This window comes from Cyanistes caeruleus, chromosome 4 (assembly GCF_971803275.1).
Source record: "Cyanistes caeruleus chromosome 4, bCyaCae1.hap1.1, whole genome shotgun sequence".
Lineage (NCBI taxonomy): Eukaryota > Metazoa > Chordata > Aves > Passeriformes > Paridae > Cyanistes > Cyanistes caeruleus.
In genome coordinates, this window is record NC_141704.1 from 12083529 (window position 1) to 12100641 (window position 17113).

Below are 17113 nucleotides of genomic sequence, written 5' to 3' on the forward strand. Positions count from 1 at the left end.
AAGACAGAACTGTTTTACCATTATGTTAGATCCTCCATACTGCAGTTTCACAATCACAAGCATAACGTCACTAAGATTCCCTGGCATGTAGAGTAAGAAAAGATAATGAATCAGAACAGTAAAAACTATGCCTAAACAACTAATTTTATAGCAACATTTGAATCACACAGACTCTTTTAAACCATTACACTTGTTAATGCAGAGCGAGAAAATAACTTTAATGAAGGAAAAACCCCTCAGTTTCTAAGTTTAACATCAAAATGCAAGTTAACATTATCATCAAACTGCTGACATTATTTGATACTTTAAGTTTAAATGAGCCAAATATATAGCTTAGTCATATTAGGCATCCACTGTTGACTGAAAAGTTGCTTCTGCCATGGCATAACAAACCAAGGGAGGTATCCCTGTAATGCAGGTACAGCACTAAACTTACCAGGAGTCATCCTTCCTCCACTCAAACCCAGGGGAGGTTCTGCCACTGCCACTAAGAAGGGGATGAAAGCCTTAAAGCAATGCTCCAAAAGAATCATTACTTTTCATGTGCATTACACATAAACCATTAAATCTACATCTCCTTTTTGAAAGGGAACATCAAATACTAAGCAATGCACTCACTGTTCTTTTTAAGTACTTTATCTATGCATCACTGTTCCCAAAACAGCATTTCAGAATTGCAAATCATATACAAGCAAATGAGAAACTTGTCACTCCCAGGTTCACACCTTTCAGTGGGGGTTTTATCATGTTCCTTCCAGCTACCCTTAAGAAAACCTGCAGCAGTCAAAACGAAAGGAAAAATGTCAAGTCAAATTAAGAAAACCCCAGACACTGCAACCAGCATGGAAAGTACTCTTCCTGCCATGCCTGCCGAGCCCCCCCAAGTTGTCTTGCAATCCGAGGTCATACAAGTTTGTAACTAAAAAGGAATTAACATACTTGCTTTTCTCAAGGAAAACCAAAACCTCTGCTAAAACTGGATACCAGGATTCCTAAGATGTTGCTCATGAGAGTTAATTTTCAAACTCTGCCCTTCACTTTGTCTCAAAAAAACCCCAAAAACCCCCTGAAAACCCAAAATACAGTTACCCTTAAACAACCGGTTAAAGAAAACAAATCACATCCCTAGATGCCTATTTTGGGAGGTTTTTGTTTGTTTGAGAAGGCCTGTTTCATCAGGCCAGCAGCAGAAACAACAAAATACAAATCAGACCCTATGCTGGCTGCTGTGTATCAATCCCAGTTCTTTATGAATAGAGATGTACCCAAAGTGTCAGATGTGATGACAGACACATCTGGCAGAACGTCCATGCTTGCCTGTGCCTCCAGTACAATGTCAGATGCTGAAATGCTGATACTTTCTCAGGCCTTGGTATTCTGCCCACAAAATGCTGAAATGCTGATACTTTCTCAGGCCTTGGTATTCTGCCCATAAACCACTGTATCTGATCCTATTTCTGCTGCTCCATATTTCCTTATAAGCTCATGCCCTTTATCACTCACCAGCCAAAGCAGGAAGATATCACAGACACAGCACAGAGCAGGTAGTGAGAACCAGCTTTCAAAATCTGCTTGGAAGTAGACTCAACTTAGCCATCTTTACTTCCACAGCAAATACACCAATATTTGAAGCAAAGAAGTGCCACACAAAATAACTCACCCAAGGAATACTTGTTTTTCCCCTGAATTACAAAGTTGTCTGAAATAGCAACAACATGTTGACTATCAGGATTTCTGAGATTTATTTCAGGTTCTGGTAAAAGAACATTGCGTGCAGTTGTTGCAACTGCTGCAGCCATTTCTGGAATCTCTGCCCTCAGCCTTAAGATCAGTGTAAGTTTCCTAATTTTGTTACATAACTGGTTCATGGCTCCATTTGAAGTAACATGACACAATCTCATATATACTTTACTCACAAAAATAGGGGGGTAGCACTCTGGACTGAGAAGTCCAAGATTCTACACCTCCTATAATTTACTTTTGAGCCTGATGCAGTATTAGTATTTACTAATTAACAAAAAACTTCTAATCTTTAAATATATTCTGCTGTTCAGTAATGTAGAAAAATCCAAGTCCTTAAAGGGAATTATACTCAATTTTGCTTCTTATCTACTATAAGAGATGTCAGTTTTAAAATTCTCACCAAATACAGTAATTGCTGTTAGCACACTGGATCTGAACTCCATTTCTGAGAATACTGTATCATTTAAAAAAAATTAAATAAAAACCAGCACATGGTCAATCTCTAGTTCTTTCTATTCCTGTTTTTTGTACTGAATACTATCCTGTTATCCCATTAAACATTTGCAACCTTATTCTGAGACATCTCTAAAACACTGCATGTATACATCTGCTCTTACAAATATAACAACTTTATTAAGGAACGGAGTTTCTATAAACACCAACTTCTTAATTTCTATATATAGCTGCCTTAACAAATACTTGAATAAAAAAACCAACTTCCAAACAAACAAATATAGTCTCCACCTTGAAATAAAACACCATGCTCCTTTTTCTTCTCTCTTGAGATTCTTAACACAATAATAAATCTTGCTCACTGGAAATACTGACTTGTGTTTAGGAAGACATGTTTATCTGTCACCAGGCACTGCACAGCAGAGTTGTGGCTTCTTGATGACTACAGTCAGGAAGCTGAAAACCACTCCTAAATCACCAAGTTTGCATCATGTTCTACAAATAGTTATCCAGCAAGTTTTTGAAGTAGCTGAGGCATGAAGTGGCTGAGCTGTCAGGAAAAGCTGCTGTCTCTTGTAACAGCCACTGTTCTGTAGGAACACAGTTGAAAATGCTGAGCTTCTATTCTTAAAAAAAAAAAATAGTCTCTGGAGTGATCCAAGCAAGGAATTGCAGAGTAACAAGCCTTACATGTGTATCTGGCAAGGTCCTCAAAACAATCATTAAAAATGGAACACCATTATACCTGAAGACTATCTGATAGGGTCTAATCAGCAGTTTCTACACAGGAAGATCATGTCTCAGTCTATCAGTATTTCTGGACATGTCAAACTAACTGATAAACAAGAGCAAATGATAGAAAATATGTGGACTTTCAAAGAACCTTTGGAAAGATGTCTAAGACTTCCAAATAGTCCATTGTCTATGAAAAAATACATTGCCACAGATCAAAACCAGCCAAAGCACTGAACAAAATCTGGAATCAACATTCTTCCCTGCAACCAGTTAACTGGATAATGAAGATTAACAGCAGCATCCTGTCTGCACAGAGCAGGCTATTGATCACCTGATATCGGTGCCCAGAAGCTCCTTGGATCACAGACCACTGGCCTGCAGCTCTTCCATTCAGTGCCAGTCCAAGGCAAAGTGCACACAAATCCCCGTCTCCTTCATGCAGAACCATGCTAATCCTGAAGCCAAACAGACTAAATTTTCCTAGTCTGGTCTCTTTATGTTCCACTAGCTTTCACATACCTTAGCACACTGCAGTGACAGAGGCAGACATCCAGCATACATGTGCCTGGTGACTACCTTGTTGAAAGATGAGAGCATCCAGAAATGGCAAATTCCAGGTAAGTACTCAACCATCAGACTTTTAGTAGAAAGATGAACACAGACATCATGTCATTACTCATCAGGCCCTGACAGGTAAGGATTGCTTACAGAGATGCCCCACATTGCTGCTGGCTCTCAGAGCTCTAAAGAGGGAACTTCAAGCAGAAGCGACCTCTTTCTAAAGACATCCACACAAATGATGGCAAAGGTCACGATGGCCCTGTAAGGCTCCACAAGTGTTTTAACCACTCTAGACCAGTATCACCACAGTATACTGTCCTGAGTCGCCAGCTTCCAGCCCCACAGCCCATGGCACAGGAGACAACTCCCAGGGCCTGACGGCCACTGCTGCGCCACAGCCGCTCACGCGATTCACCCGCAGAGCTTCGCGCCTCTGACCACAGCCGGCGTGAACACTCCAGATCTCTCCCCGTAAGCCTTCTCGAGCCTTCTCGAGCACCATTAACACAGTAATCCCCACTAATTAGGGCTATTTCCCCTCTCCTCCTCCTATTTGGACCAGTAGACTAGGGTTTTTATGAAGTACTGCCTAAATTAAGTTCTGGAATAGAGTGAACTGAACCCTGTCCTATTATTCCACATTTTAAGCTTCTGTAAAATGGTCCAGCAGTGCTCACTATATTTATCTTTTATACTGCAAAGAAGAAAAGAAAACCTGAAGCAGTAACATTTCTAGATGGCCAACTTAAACTAGCAAAGCTTAAGAATATGTATGAATTTTAACAATGAAAAGGCAAAATATATTCAGTATCAACCACGTCAATGTTATCTGTAAGGGAAGGCAGAGGGAGTGAACTATGAGCACCACTCAAAGCCTTAAAAACTGATATCTCAAATCCAAAAAGAAACTCTGGCAGCTCAGAGACCTCTTCCATCCAATATAATACAGTCAGAAGAGCAGGGAGACCTGAATAAAAGGGGAACGACAAGGAAAACATTGCAGTACAGCTCTGTTGATCAGGTGTGCAATATGACTTGAAATACAGCTATTTTATTGGGAGAAGAATATTAAAATATTGGGGGAGGGGTTCTGAGATGGGCTATGAATTACCAACCACGTGAGAGACTCTCCTATTGAAACAGGCAACCATGAACAGAAAAGTAAGGCATTATAATAAATTAAATGAGACTTCAAGAGAAAAACAGAAAATAGAGTCAAGAAAACAACAGCTTCCCAATAACACAGGCTACTTCATTTATTAACTAAGATGAGACGATAGCAAAGCCAAATTTTTAACAGAGAAATACTATATTACAACACATAAGTAGACTGTTAAACTCACTGCCACAGGAAGTCACTGAAGCCAAGATTTTACTCCCATTCAAAAAGAAAGCAGCTATTTAAACACACAATAACAATAATAAGGGAAAATATAAACACACAGCTGAGGGAATCTCAAGCTTCATAGCCCAGGATGCAAGAAAGCATCCAAAGAGATCACTGGGATGTATTTGGCCATCCAAACACTCCCCTGAACCCGACCACACAGCAGCCAGAAGCCAATACCAAGGAGAGTACGAGCCACACACAGAACAAACTGTCCCTCAGACAGATCAACACCAAGAGTGTTTAGCTGCCAAGCCAGCATCTGCCAACCACCTAAACCCCAAAAGCATCTGGCGCTGGCCAACTTCCAAAATGCAAGGCTTGCACGATTTCACGTTTGATGTGATATTGCTTTAATTTCTTCTCCCACTCTGCAGTTGTATTTTGTTTTTTAAGAACAGAACCACAAAGTATTTGCAAATAGGAGTCCAATGCTTGGACTCATTCCAGAAAGCCATCTAGGCTCTTTGGAGAACATCTACTAACACCACCTCAAATGAGCAAAGAATTAAATACTGAACATTATATGTATTCCCAGCAGAAACAAATTTGGAAAAAATCCCCTTCACATGCATAAATTAAGAAATAAGAGAATAGTTCTAGGAACCCCCTGATATCCTCCACTTCAACTAAAAAAAAAACCACACAAAAACCCACCACAAACACAAGCTGTATTTTCCAATTTCCTGATAATACAACGGCTTTCTCTCTATATGTATTTGTTTTTGCTCTAACTTTGAAGCTGCTGAGATGGGCTTGGACCAGACTTCCAATGATCCTTTCCTAAATTATTCTATGATTACATGTAGAGCATACCCAAACATTACACGGCAATACATTATAGCTCAAATTAGTATTAACTCTATTTTCGCTTATGACAATTTATTAAGCTCTTTGGGTTCTCCTTAAAAATTTGAATAGAATTTCTTCAAATAATTAATCATTTCCTCTGTACCCATCAAGAAGGTCCTTTATGAATAGCAGCACACTAAACTCAAGGGAGAAAACGTGACATTTAAAACTTTCTAAGTCTGCTACTTTTCACACTACCACATGTTTCTCAGTAAGTGGTGGCCAACTGTCCTCACACAGTAAGATAGAGCAGTACCTCTGCCAGGTACCCAAGAGTTTTGTTTTATTTCCTTTATAAAACAAAAAAACATTAGAGAAAAAACAGGCCTACCTTGCTCTGTGGGCAGAAGCAATTAAGTCTGCCTGCTTTTACCATTGTCCCACAGCTCCCTATTGTCCTGTTCCACCCCACCCATAATATTTTTCCTACCCCCCCCCACCCATCATAACAACCATCCCAAGTGTTTGGCTGGGCCAGTAGAAGTAGGCTACTGCTGATGGCTCAGAGCTTAGCACATAGACTGCCCAAGATTTGCTCACTTCTTGGAGAAGGGAGGGACTCAATTATGACTGCCTTTTTTGGGTAGGAATATTAATTTGGGTTACTACCTGTCAAAAGTTTTATAAAAATTTGTCACAGTGTAGGTAGTTAATGTCTTTCAGTTGCCATTAACTTCAGTTTCATCATCTGAGTAAGAAGTGACTTAAATGGGAGAAGACAGACAAAGAAAGCAATTGTACAAGCTTTGTGCTCTTAGTAAGTCTCGCTAAAAATCCACGTAAACTGTCTGATGATGAATCCATAAACAACACTGTTTATTATGAAAATAACTTCCTCACAGACAAAAGAAAACCCAAACCCCAATCTTTGACTGTTATCATTCTCACAGGGGTCCTGAGAAAAGAAAAATAAAAATCTTCAATAATATTTCTGATAGAAATAAGTAAAGACAGATATATAGAAAAAGCCAAGGAAGACCGTATATGTAACTTTGGAGAATTAGGAAAGAAATAAAGTCAACTGCTTTCCAGTGACCCCTGCCAGCTGTGACAGGAACAGCATTGTTCAACTCCAAGAGTGCTCCACCCCTCACTGCCTGGTCAACTGCCTCAAACAAGGCTGACTGGAATTCTTTAACGCACCTATGTCCCCCCTCCAATACCCACCAATACTGTTTCCCATTTCAAAACCTACAGGACTTTGATTTCTCCCCGAATTCACACCAAAGTCTGGCAGCTATGGATACAGCTGGGATCAACTTTTTGAGACAAGCTGAGCTAACTCTGCTTTGGGAGAAACCCAGTAGTACCAGAATACTTGAAATCCTCCATGGAGTTCCCAACAATTACTGACAATTTATCCGTATGTCACCTTCCACACAACACAAGAGGAAAAAGTTATAGTACAAACACTGAATTAAACCAACTAGGTTTCCGAATTCTTTTTATGGTGACTCAGGCTTATGTTTCATCCTTTGTAATATTTATATACAGAATAAAAACATACATTGGCAGTAAAACATAGCAACAGAACGTTTAACTGCACAAACATTCCACTTCAAACAGGGATTGAGATCTTAAATACACAAGTTCCAAGCACTGCTCTCAACCTTCACCTTCAGAAATGAAAGTTGCTTGCAAATACTGTACAATGGAGTCCATCAAGGTGATGTGCGTACATACATTCATAAACACCTTACTGGAACAGAAATAAGACTTCTGAGAAAAGGATTATCCTTTCCAGGGAGTCACAAGCAAAGAGGCAAATCAAAGTAGATCACCAAAACTCAGAGCTACAAAAATAGCCAAATGCATACAGCTATTTATAACTCAGAGATTTATTCACAGAACACTTTTAGCCTCTTAACCTCAGGGTAACAGAAAGTCTGATGCCAAGCACTAATGTATGTAACAGAAATACACCCTTCTGCTGCTTACTGACCATTCCAAGTGCAGCTGAAGATATTAGGATTCACTTACTAGGATTAACAGGTTATTTCAAGTGAAGCACTTCTCCCTGATAAAACAGATACCACCATCTGTTTAACATCATCAACAGGAAGATATAAGCAGACAAATTACTGATGACACACTGTACGCAGTCTCATTCCTATTAGAGAACTCATGTGTCCAAACTGTAAGACAAACTGTATTTTCTATAGGAAAGCTTTATCACAAAGAATTTCAGAACATTAATTAAAGTACTTTCAACAAGTCAGGTTTTCCAATTAATTACTTTTTCCAGCTAATTATATGAGAGATGGATAAGACACTGGCAAATTTGGAACAAAATGCAAGACCTGGCAGCACTACTTTTGAGGTGATCAATAACATATAAAAGCAGTAATTTTGGCACAGAGCTTGACACTATGGACTCAAAGTTTCAGTGAATCTGATACACCTGAGTAATACCCACTCAGAGGCTATGTATGAGAAACAGAAGTAACAAACACCTGGACAGTTCTAGTACTGTAAGATAAATTTTCCCCAGCTCCTTTGTTTCCCACCGAAAAGACAACAAATAAAACACCAAGCAAATGAATGTGACAGCATACATTTTGAGTGAAGTTCCCTAACATTTTGATTCCCAAACGGAAAACCAAGGATAAGCTGTGGTCAGGTTGCCACTGTTTTAGGGTGGAAAGGGGGGGGAAAAAAAAAAACAAAACAAAAAAAGGGTTAAGAAAAAGAAAACATGAACGCACGTAAAACACAAGAATACAAGAAACGAGGTCCGAGACGAACATGAAGATGCTGAAATGCAGGACCTTAAAAGGGAAGCAGAAAACACCTTGTATCACCTGACACAGGCACTGAGGCAGCTCACGGTACGTTCGAGCAGCTCAGCGGGAGAAGGTGCTTCACAGCAGAGCCGGAGCGGGCAGGCACAGCCCCAAGCACGGGAAGGGCCCCGGACCGTACCTGCACCTCTGCCGCCCGCACCGACGCCGGCGGCGGAGGACCCGGCAGCCCGGGCACCGACGGCTCCGGGACGGCGCGGCCGCTGCCCGGCCGGACCCGATGCGGGTCCGCGGCTCTGCGGGCAGGGGCCGCTCGGACCCCCCGCCCCGGCGGCGCCGGCACCGCGCCGGCTCCCGCGGGAGGGAACCGCGGCGCCGCGGAGGCCGCGGGCCGCCCGCCCTTGCCCCGGCCGGGATTGCCCCGGGAGGGGGTGGGGGGCGGCAGCCGCCTCGCTCCCGACGCCCAGCCAGGGAAGCCGCGGCAGCACCGCCGGTGATGCGCGCCCCGCGCCTCCGCCGCGCTGTCGCCCAGTATCGAGAGGGCACCGCCGCCTCGCTCGGCCGCCCCCCTCGCGCCCCGGTCGGCCCCTTCCCCAGCCGCGCGGGGAAACTCGCCGCCCCGGTTCTCCCCCCGCCGCTGTCCCGGCCGGGCGGGGACGATCCCGAGTGCCGGAGCCCCCCCCCGATGCCGGACCCCCCCCGGGTGCCGGAGCTTCCCCCGCCGCCATCTCACCGTTCGCCGGTGCCGCGGGGCAGCGCGCGCCGCACGCAACGGCGGCGGGAAGGCGCGCGCGAGGCAACAGCTGGCGGGGGGAGCGGCGCGCGCGTCCAGGCGGCAGCGGCGGCAGCAACAGCGCGCCACCCGCGCGCGCCGCCGGCCCGGGGGCGGGGCCGGCGCGGGCCGGCAGCCAACGGCGGCCCCTCCCGCCCCCGGGAGGCGGGGCTGAGTCGTGACTGGCGGCGGCACAGCCCAACGAGAGCGCGAGAGAGGAGGCGTTGCGCTTGAAGGACAAGAATCGGGACAGAGGCGGGGTCTCTATGACGGACAGCCCCTTTCACCAATTAGCGGCGGGGGCGGGGCTCCAGTGTGACCCGCCGCCGGCTGGGAGTGGCGGCCAGAGCTCGAGGGGCGTCACCGACGGCTGATGAGAAGAAGGCGGGGTTAACTTGAGCGACGTCACCGTTACCCAATGACAAAGGAGAGCGGCAGGACGCGCGTTCCCGCTGGCCAATAGCAGTCTGGGGGCGGGTGAGGGAGGCGGGCGGTTCCCTGAGGCGGAGCCGGAGGGGTGGGCCGGGCGCCCCCTCAGCTGAGCGCGGGCCCCGCGGACCGGGGGATGCGCCGGGATCTGCGGTAGGTGATGGACAACAAGGGGGGCTTCCGCCTCAGGGACCTCCGGCACGGCCGGGGAAACGGGGCCTGGCGGGACAAGGCCGTGAGGCCGAGGGAGGGGCCGAGTTTGTGAATACAAAGCTGTGTTTAAATGGGGTTTTAAATCGGGCCTACCGCAGTATTTCTTCCGAAGTGTTAAATTACCCATACGATCGGAATAGGCTCTAAAACGGTATTTAATCGAACTGGGGTTCTGTTTAGTATGGTTTCACCATAATACGAATTTCAGGACTTTTTTAGGCGATGTTAAAGGTTTAAATATAAATGTATAGGTTCATGTTTTCATTACAACTGAGCTGAGTGTCATATGTAAGTTGCCCTCCTCCCTGTTTTTTTCTTCTAAGCAGGACAGAATTAGCTATCATAATATCCTCGTTATGCAGATCATCCCACCAAGGTCAGTGATATTCCTTGGATAGCTTCTCCTCACTGAAAAATTTCACTCCCTAATTATGTAGGTCCTATAATAGGAGTCAAGAGCTTTTTTATTTTCACACTGACATCCCATCAGTGTTCTCACAGAAGAGCCAGTTCAGACCTGTAGTACAGCTGCATCCTTTTCAATGTTGTTGGGATAAGTGGGCTTTAGCAAAGAATCTGCCCATCATCTTTCTTTCATCATGAGATAATTAAATGCTCCATGTAATCAAACCTTTCATTGTTATGTTACTCACTGTTAGCTCAGCCTTCAAAATCTTGTAGCTTTCTTTACTTGGACTTTAAGATCTCAAAAGTACACTTGGATTTTCTTGAGTTTTCATCTAAAAATGCCTCTGAAAGGACTGGAGCCTTACAGTCCTTCCCAATCTGGCAGTAATGTCTGTTAGGTCAGAGAAAAGCAGTGTAACTTCTTCCCATGCTGAATTTTCTGCCTGTTTTTTCCAGTTGTTGCAAAGTGGTTCTTAGCAAATGGAAAGTATTTTCAAGTGAGCAACCTTCAAATTGAGTAGCCTCATGTAATACATCTTCAGTAGCCTTGTGTTTCCTCCACAGACAAGTGATAGCACCTTTGAGTATCTGATAACCTGATACTTCTAAGAGTGTTGAGTTTCATTTTTCCTTTCAGACCCAAGTTTCCAGTCTGTTTCTGTTTGGTTTCTGCTTTCTCCAGTTTGCTAATAAGAGAGTATCTTTCTTGTAGTGTTTGTAGCATTGATTTCTAGAACTGGTTTTGAAAAACATTCTTGTGAAAAGAATGTTGAAACTTCAGATCATGACTCTTCATTTTAGCCACAGCCTTGCACTTGAGAATATTGGAAGTGTTTTCAAAATACTGTGTAAATGCTTTAGGCCAGACATAGTAATTCTATAATCCCCTGCCAGCTGGTTTAGGTTTGTTTCTGTAACAAGAGCAAAATAATGCTATCTAAACCTTCTCTGTTTTTGTTTTTGGTTTTTTTTTTTTGGCCCCACAACTCCTGAGTGCTGCTTCTGAGCTTCTCCTCTTCCCTAAGGAAGGGAAAGGTGGGGGGGTCTTGGTTCCACCTTGTCAGGAACTGGCTTTCACCAGACCCTTTGGTGATCTGAGCAGAACTGAGATTGTGAAAAGCAAAACTACACAATCCTACCTTAAACTTTTTTTTTTTTTTTTTTTTTTTTTCCTAGTTCAGCTTAGGGAACTGGCCTGCTTTGGATACAAGTGTGTCAACCCCCAAAACAAAGAGGGGATGCACTGACTGCAACTCCAATTTAGATTATTTTGAGCAAAACTGGATCTTCTTACAAGAAATCTCACTGCTATCCACTAAATCAAATCCATTCAAACATCAAACCCAGATTGAACAAAATAGCAAAATAGCAGATCTGTTGAACTGTATATCAGAAGATGCAGATGTAAACTGCAGGATGATTTCAGTGATGTACAGAATTTTTATCTCCTCACTGTAAGGTAGCAGGTCATCTCATAACCAGTTGAGACAGCAGCTTTTACTTCTTTCCAGTAGCCAATCTTATCTGAGTACAGAATTTGTTCAACTTGCGAATCTGGAAAAAAATATCCCAGTTAAAAACATAGCAGTAGATTTCTGCTTGTTGGGTGAGTTCAGCAGCCATAATCAGGTGATGTTGTGTGCATTGGTAATAACTCAGAGGAAGCAGCAGCAGCAGCTGCTGGGCACAGGCACTGGGGACACAGAGGGAAAGCAGCTCCTGTCCTTCCCTCAGCAGCTGGTGCTGGAGGTTCAATGCTTCAGAACACAACATCACACTTTCAGTAATTCAAATATTATTGCAGTCTGGAGCAAATCAAAGCTCATTTTCTTATTTCAGATGAGAGACTATTAGTGTTATAAAAAAGAGAATTATTAAAAATTTTAACTTAATTTTTTTACATAATTGAAATACCTATTTCAGCATCATTTCACTGGTAAATATTCATTTTTGTAGCATGAAATAATAGAGGAAGATCACAGTCCTTCACACTTCAGTTTTTTACACTTGTAGAGAAAGGCTTTTGGCAGATGCAGTGGTAAAAGCTTTCCAGTTAGGAATATAAAAACTTAACTTTCATGACTCTAGTGGCAGATGCATTTGTCTTGTTTTTCTTTCGTCATGACTACAGAGAAATTTAAATATCCTATCCAGACAATAAACCTGTCAGCCAGTGTCTGAATACTTGAGATACCTGCCAAAAAGTAAGCATTATCTGTAGCTTTTAGTAATTTCAAGATTGCTGGCTGACAGAAAGTTGGGCAGTGCTCGCTGGCTCAGTTTGAACCCAGGTCACTTCAGCTGCAGCTCTACAAACTGCAGGATTTCTCCGGGGGTTTTTGTGCTCCTTTGTGCTGAAACACATTTTACTCCCTACAGTATTATTTTGTTATTATTTTATTACAGAGAGATTTTGTTACAGAGAGAGAATTGTTACATTTTGTTTTCAAGTGTTAGCTGTGAGTGCTGGTGGAAAATGGTTCTAAACATATCCTTAGCATTCAAAAATCCTAAATGAGTCTGACAGCTTATTTAGGATTAAAGTACAGTTTGTTTCACAGAACAAATTTAGATTAAGGCAGTTACACAGCTGACTTAAGGCACTCCAAGGGAATGGTGGACTGGAACAAACACTGTTCAGCTGAGCGTGGTAGTTATGAAAGTGCTAGGAAGCAGTATGTGGGTGAGTGGGAAAGCAGGAGCAAGGACTTGGTCTCCTTTATGGAATATGCCTAATGGTGGTGTAGTGCCATCTTTTGATGCCTTCCCTCCCCCTTTTGTTTTGTTAGGTTGTTGCTGACAGCGAAGGACTTCCTCTCAAAGCTGTTTAAATGAGAATGTCCCTGGCGCAAAGAGTGCTGCTGACATGGCTTTTTACATTACTCTTCCTGATCATGCTGGTGCTGAAGTTGGATGAGAAAGCACCGTGGAACTGGTTCCTCATTTTTATTCCAGTGTGGATATTTGATACAATTCTTCTAGTTATGTTAATTGTAAAAATGGCTGGACGTTGCAAGTCTGGCTTTGACCCTCGCAATGGCTCCCAGAACATGAAGAAGAAAGTCTGGTACCTCATTGCCATGCTGCTGAAATTGGCCTTCTGCCTCGCCCTGTGCGCGAAGCTGCAGCGATTCACCACCATGAAACTGGCCTATGTGTTCATCCCGCTCTGGGCCCTGCTGATTGGGGGCATGGTTGAACTTGGATATAATATCTTCTATGTACGGAGAGACTAAGCTTTGCCAGGCGGTTTCCAGTGCCAAGACTGGCACCAGATTACTAGATTATCACCATTTTGCCACAAATTTATCTGCAGACTAGAAAGCCAAATGAGTCAAACTGGAGACTTAGACTAAAGCAGGCTGAAGACTGAAAATAGACTTGTTTCATTTTTTTATTTTAAAACTCACATATGCTCTTGTAAATAAAAGTATTTGTTCAACATAAGCTGTTCTAATATGATTACTGTTACATGTTACATGGACTAGGATACAGGTTCTTCACATGCAGGTAGAAGACCTTGTCAAAGAAACCACAACTGTTCTACCCAGAGTATTCAGCACATTGAGTAATCCTAGGAAAGAGGATAAGCTAAATTTGTTTTAAAAATCAGTAACAATTGACAGCAGCCAAATAAGAGCAAGAAAAGGAATAAAGTAATGCACCTTTTTTTTTTTTTTTTTTTTCTGACTGAGATTCCATTGCCAGTCTAAAAATAAGCACTGTTTTCTAAACTGCTGAAACAGCCCATAACCAGTATGTTAACCTTAGGGAACTCAGTTGGTAGCTGAGCTGTGCCAGCAGAAGAGGGAGACAATGGTGATTCCTTTCCAAGTGAGAACTCACCAGTGTTGCAAAAGACTGAAAATACAGGGTGAATTCAGTACTGCATTTGTACCTGCCCAAAGTGGTACTTGAACTCTTGTTCAAGTTTTTAATACCCGAGCATATGAAATTCTGTGGGGGTGAAGCCCTGGCTTCATGGAACACTGGCAAACTCAGACATAAGGAAATTACCTTTTTCAGGTAACAAGTGAATAGGACTTCAGGAAAGAACTGGAACTACAAGTATATTTTGTGGACTAAAGTGCTCTTTCAGGAGATACAGTAACACCAAATTCAAATGTAGCAGTTATCTGGGAGATTATTAACATGCATGCTGAAAATGCTGATCCATTTACAGTTCCTAGAGACAAAAGAATGTAAAGTGAATGAAAAACAGTCTAGGGTAACAGGACATACCTAGACCAAAGTGTCTCACTAATAAAATTTTAATTATGTACATTCAACTGTACTTGTCTGTGGGAAAAAGGTCTTCCTGAAGTGTTTGGATTTACTCTTGCTGTTTTACCACACAGGCGTGGGTAAAAATACAGAGGAACCATACTGTGGGAGACTGCTGAAAGAACTTTATCTAAAAAACCAACATGTTCCATTCTAAGGCAATGAATCTCCAAATGATCTTTAAAATGAATTTAAGTCATATTTATTTCAAAGTGGTTGACTGTCCTGCCTTGCTAAAGGAGAATCCAGGAAAAAACAAAGACAAAAGAATTCCAAACTGCAGCTGGTGTTAAAAAAATGCAAAATATTTATAAACCCTTTCTTACAGCAACATACCAACTTTTCTGAGCAAACCCACGTACCCAGCCCCAAGATATGTGCATCAGGTAATTCATGGGGAGTGCCTGGCAGGAATTTGTTCTAGGAGAACTTGTTCTAGGAGATGTACCTATGCATTGTGGAGATCTGAAAAATACTTAATGGACGGACCCTGCTCTGCGTCTGAGACTTTTTGTTCATTCATATGAGGTTCCTGTGGAGAACTGACGTCTTTCAGTCTTGAGTGACTTTTCAAGTAAAATTGGCCCTTGTGATTAGGATGAGCTGTGGGGAGGGGAAGAGTACATTAATCTGAGAACGTGCTCTTAGACCTGCTGGCTACAGGAGCTGTGGGAGCGAGCACACCCGCGCAGGTGCCACGGGTGGCTGTGTGTGGGGAGGAGAGAACAGGCTTCATCTGCACGTCCCACTTGGTTCTGTTCTGCTAACGGGAACCTGGGCCACTGCGCCCCTGCGTGGAGTGCACTGCCACTCCATGGCAGCCAATCTAGACCTTGTGAATTTGTTATGGCTGCTTCCAAAACATATGAAGAGTATCTGAAGCCCTACCTCCAATTCAGGTACACTTTGACAACTCACTTAACAAACAGTGATACAAGTGTGTAACAAGCGTTCCAGCACCTCAGACAAGATGATTTTATGTGCAGACACACACTTACCTGTGGCAGGTATGGGTCCAAGCATAAAATAATACCCATAATCCTACCCCATCCAATGATTCTGGAAGAAAAAAATTCCCAACCCCCTTGTTCAAAGGATGCCAGAACAACCCCATGCTGCTCAGAAGAGCAGAGCAGCTTTTCTCAGCTGAGCTGATAATAGTAATTGATTGTTATGACATGAAACAAAAGACAGAAGAATAAGAACCGGCTTCATTGGAACTTGGTGTATTATTAGCAAGATAGGCCATGAATGGTGACTCTGCCCCCTTAATAAACCCCTTCTCTTCCACAGATGTAACAATTATCTGAAAGTTTGGCATCTCTAATTAACTAGAATCACACACAGTCCTTACAAATCTCCTTTTAATTGTTGCCTCTAATTCAAGTAGAAAAAGATCAGCAATTTCAGTTTTGGTTGTGAGTTTGGCTTTCTTTCTTTTTTCTTTTTTAAAGGTTTACAGATCTTGAAATAAATTCTTTGGAAAGCTGAAGCAGATGCTTCTTGCTGGTGTTATACAGAAGTCACACACAGCCAGACCAAAGTGCTCAACTTTCCAAGTTCCTTGTCCTTACAGGGAAACTTGGACAAGAGCATATCCCTTTTGAGAATTTTGTATCATATTTAACTGACCTGAACAGATCCGAGATACTTGTGCACACTGTGCTGCTTCTTTGCCTTATCAGAACTTCACTCAGAAGGATTTATGATACAAAGTACAGTATATCCCACTGTGACCTTTCCAGAAAGTGCTGCAGGAATTAATTACATCTGTTCATAATTATGCTGTTCTCAAAGATGCTGATCACAGCTTGGAAGTGGAAGCAATGCTCCTCATACGTTTTCCTAAATTTACCAACTGCCCAACTGATCTTCAGTAACAGGAAAAAATGGGAGAAAAGCAAATTTGCTGAAGGTGACAGGGAAAAGGAAAGCTCCACACTGAGATGGCTCACACTGATTTGTGATAAAAAGGCACAAGGATGTTATCTCAGCTCCTGTGGCAGCTGATGGGGGACAAAGGAGAGAATTTAGCCTTGAGGAGCTTTGTTTTAAACTGCAATTCAAAAGCTTGTTGAAATCAACTGGAAGTATTTCTCTGTACTGATGATATATATTGGACATGGAGAGATAGATTTCACATGATTTCTCTCCATCATGTATTGAAGTTTGACCACTTCAGCATGCATTGCAGGCAAGTATTTGCTTTTGTCAGACTTCAGAAAAAATGCACATGTGTGAAAGGTCATGAAACTTCAATTGCCAATGCATACTGGTTTTTGTGATTTGTCACCATTTTAGAACAGTATCCAGTTTTGTGTTCTTTTTATACTTGAAAAATGCAGTTATGTGACATGTACATCCTCACCTATAATGAAGTTTAACCTGAATGCTCTGAGAACATGTGCAGACACACAAAATGCACTGCCAGGCACAGAGGGCAATATTAAAGCCTGAACTAGTACAGGACAGGGGTAGACAACCATTTGAGAGATTTATTATCAGTATTATTTTCTGACACATAGTACAGAAGCA

At 42.6% G+C, this 17113-nt stretch overlaps 2 protein-coding genes across 5 annotated transcripts in view; one reads left to right on the top strand and one right to left on the bottom strand.

The window, feature by feature from the left end:
• The window catches only part of PHTF2 (putative homeodomain transcription factor 2), a 61226-nt gene extending 51841 nt beyond the window's left edge, over window positions 1–9385 (bottom strand). Inside the window, exon 1 of one of the 4 annotated variants that reach the window (XR_015286107.1) lies at window positions 9206–9368. The gene's annotated coding sequence lies outside the window, so the exon portion shown is untranslated. Of the gene's footprint in view, window positions 1–436; window positions 513–9205 lie in introns of those variants that run through there. The other 3 variants (XM_086886657.1, XM_086886659.1, XM_023918978.2) reach the window with 3 other exon arrangements.
• Window positions 9386–9731: 346 nt separating this feature from the next.
• On the top strand, window positions 9732–13741 carry TMEM60 (transmembrane protein 60). The gene is made up of 2 exons (XM_023918977.2): window positions 9732–9826; window positions 13084–13741. Exon 2 carries the CDS (start codon window positions 13126–13128, stop codon window positions 13528–13530), a length of 405 nt encoding a protein of 134 aa, XP_023774745.1. The 5' UTR covers window positions 9732–9826; window positions 13084–13125; the 3' UTR covers window positions 13531–13741.
• The last annotated feature ends 3372 nt before the right edge of the window (window positions 13742–17113 follow it).

Excerpts from the sequence above, each read along its gene's own strand:
- TMEM60 (XM_023918977.2), top strand. The coding sequence starts at position 13,126 with ATGAGAATGTCCCTGGCGCAAAGAGTGCTGCTGACATGGCTTTTTACA.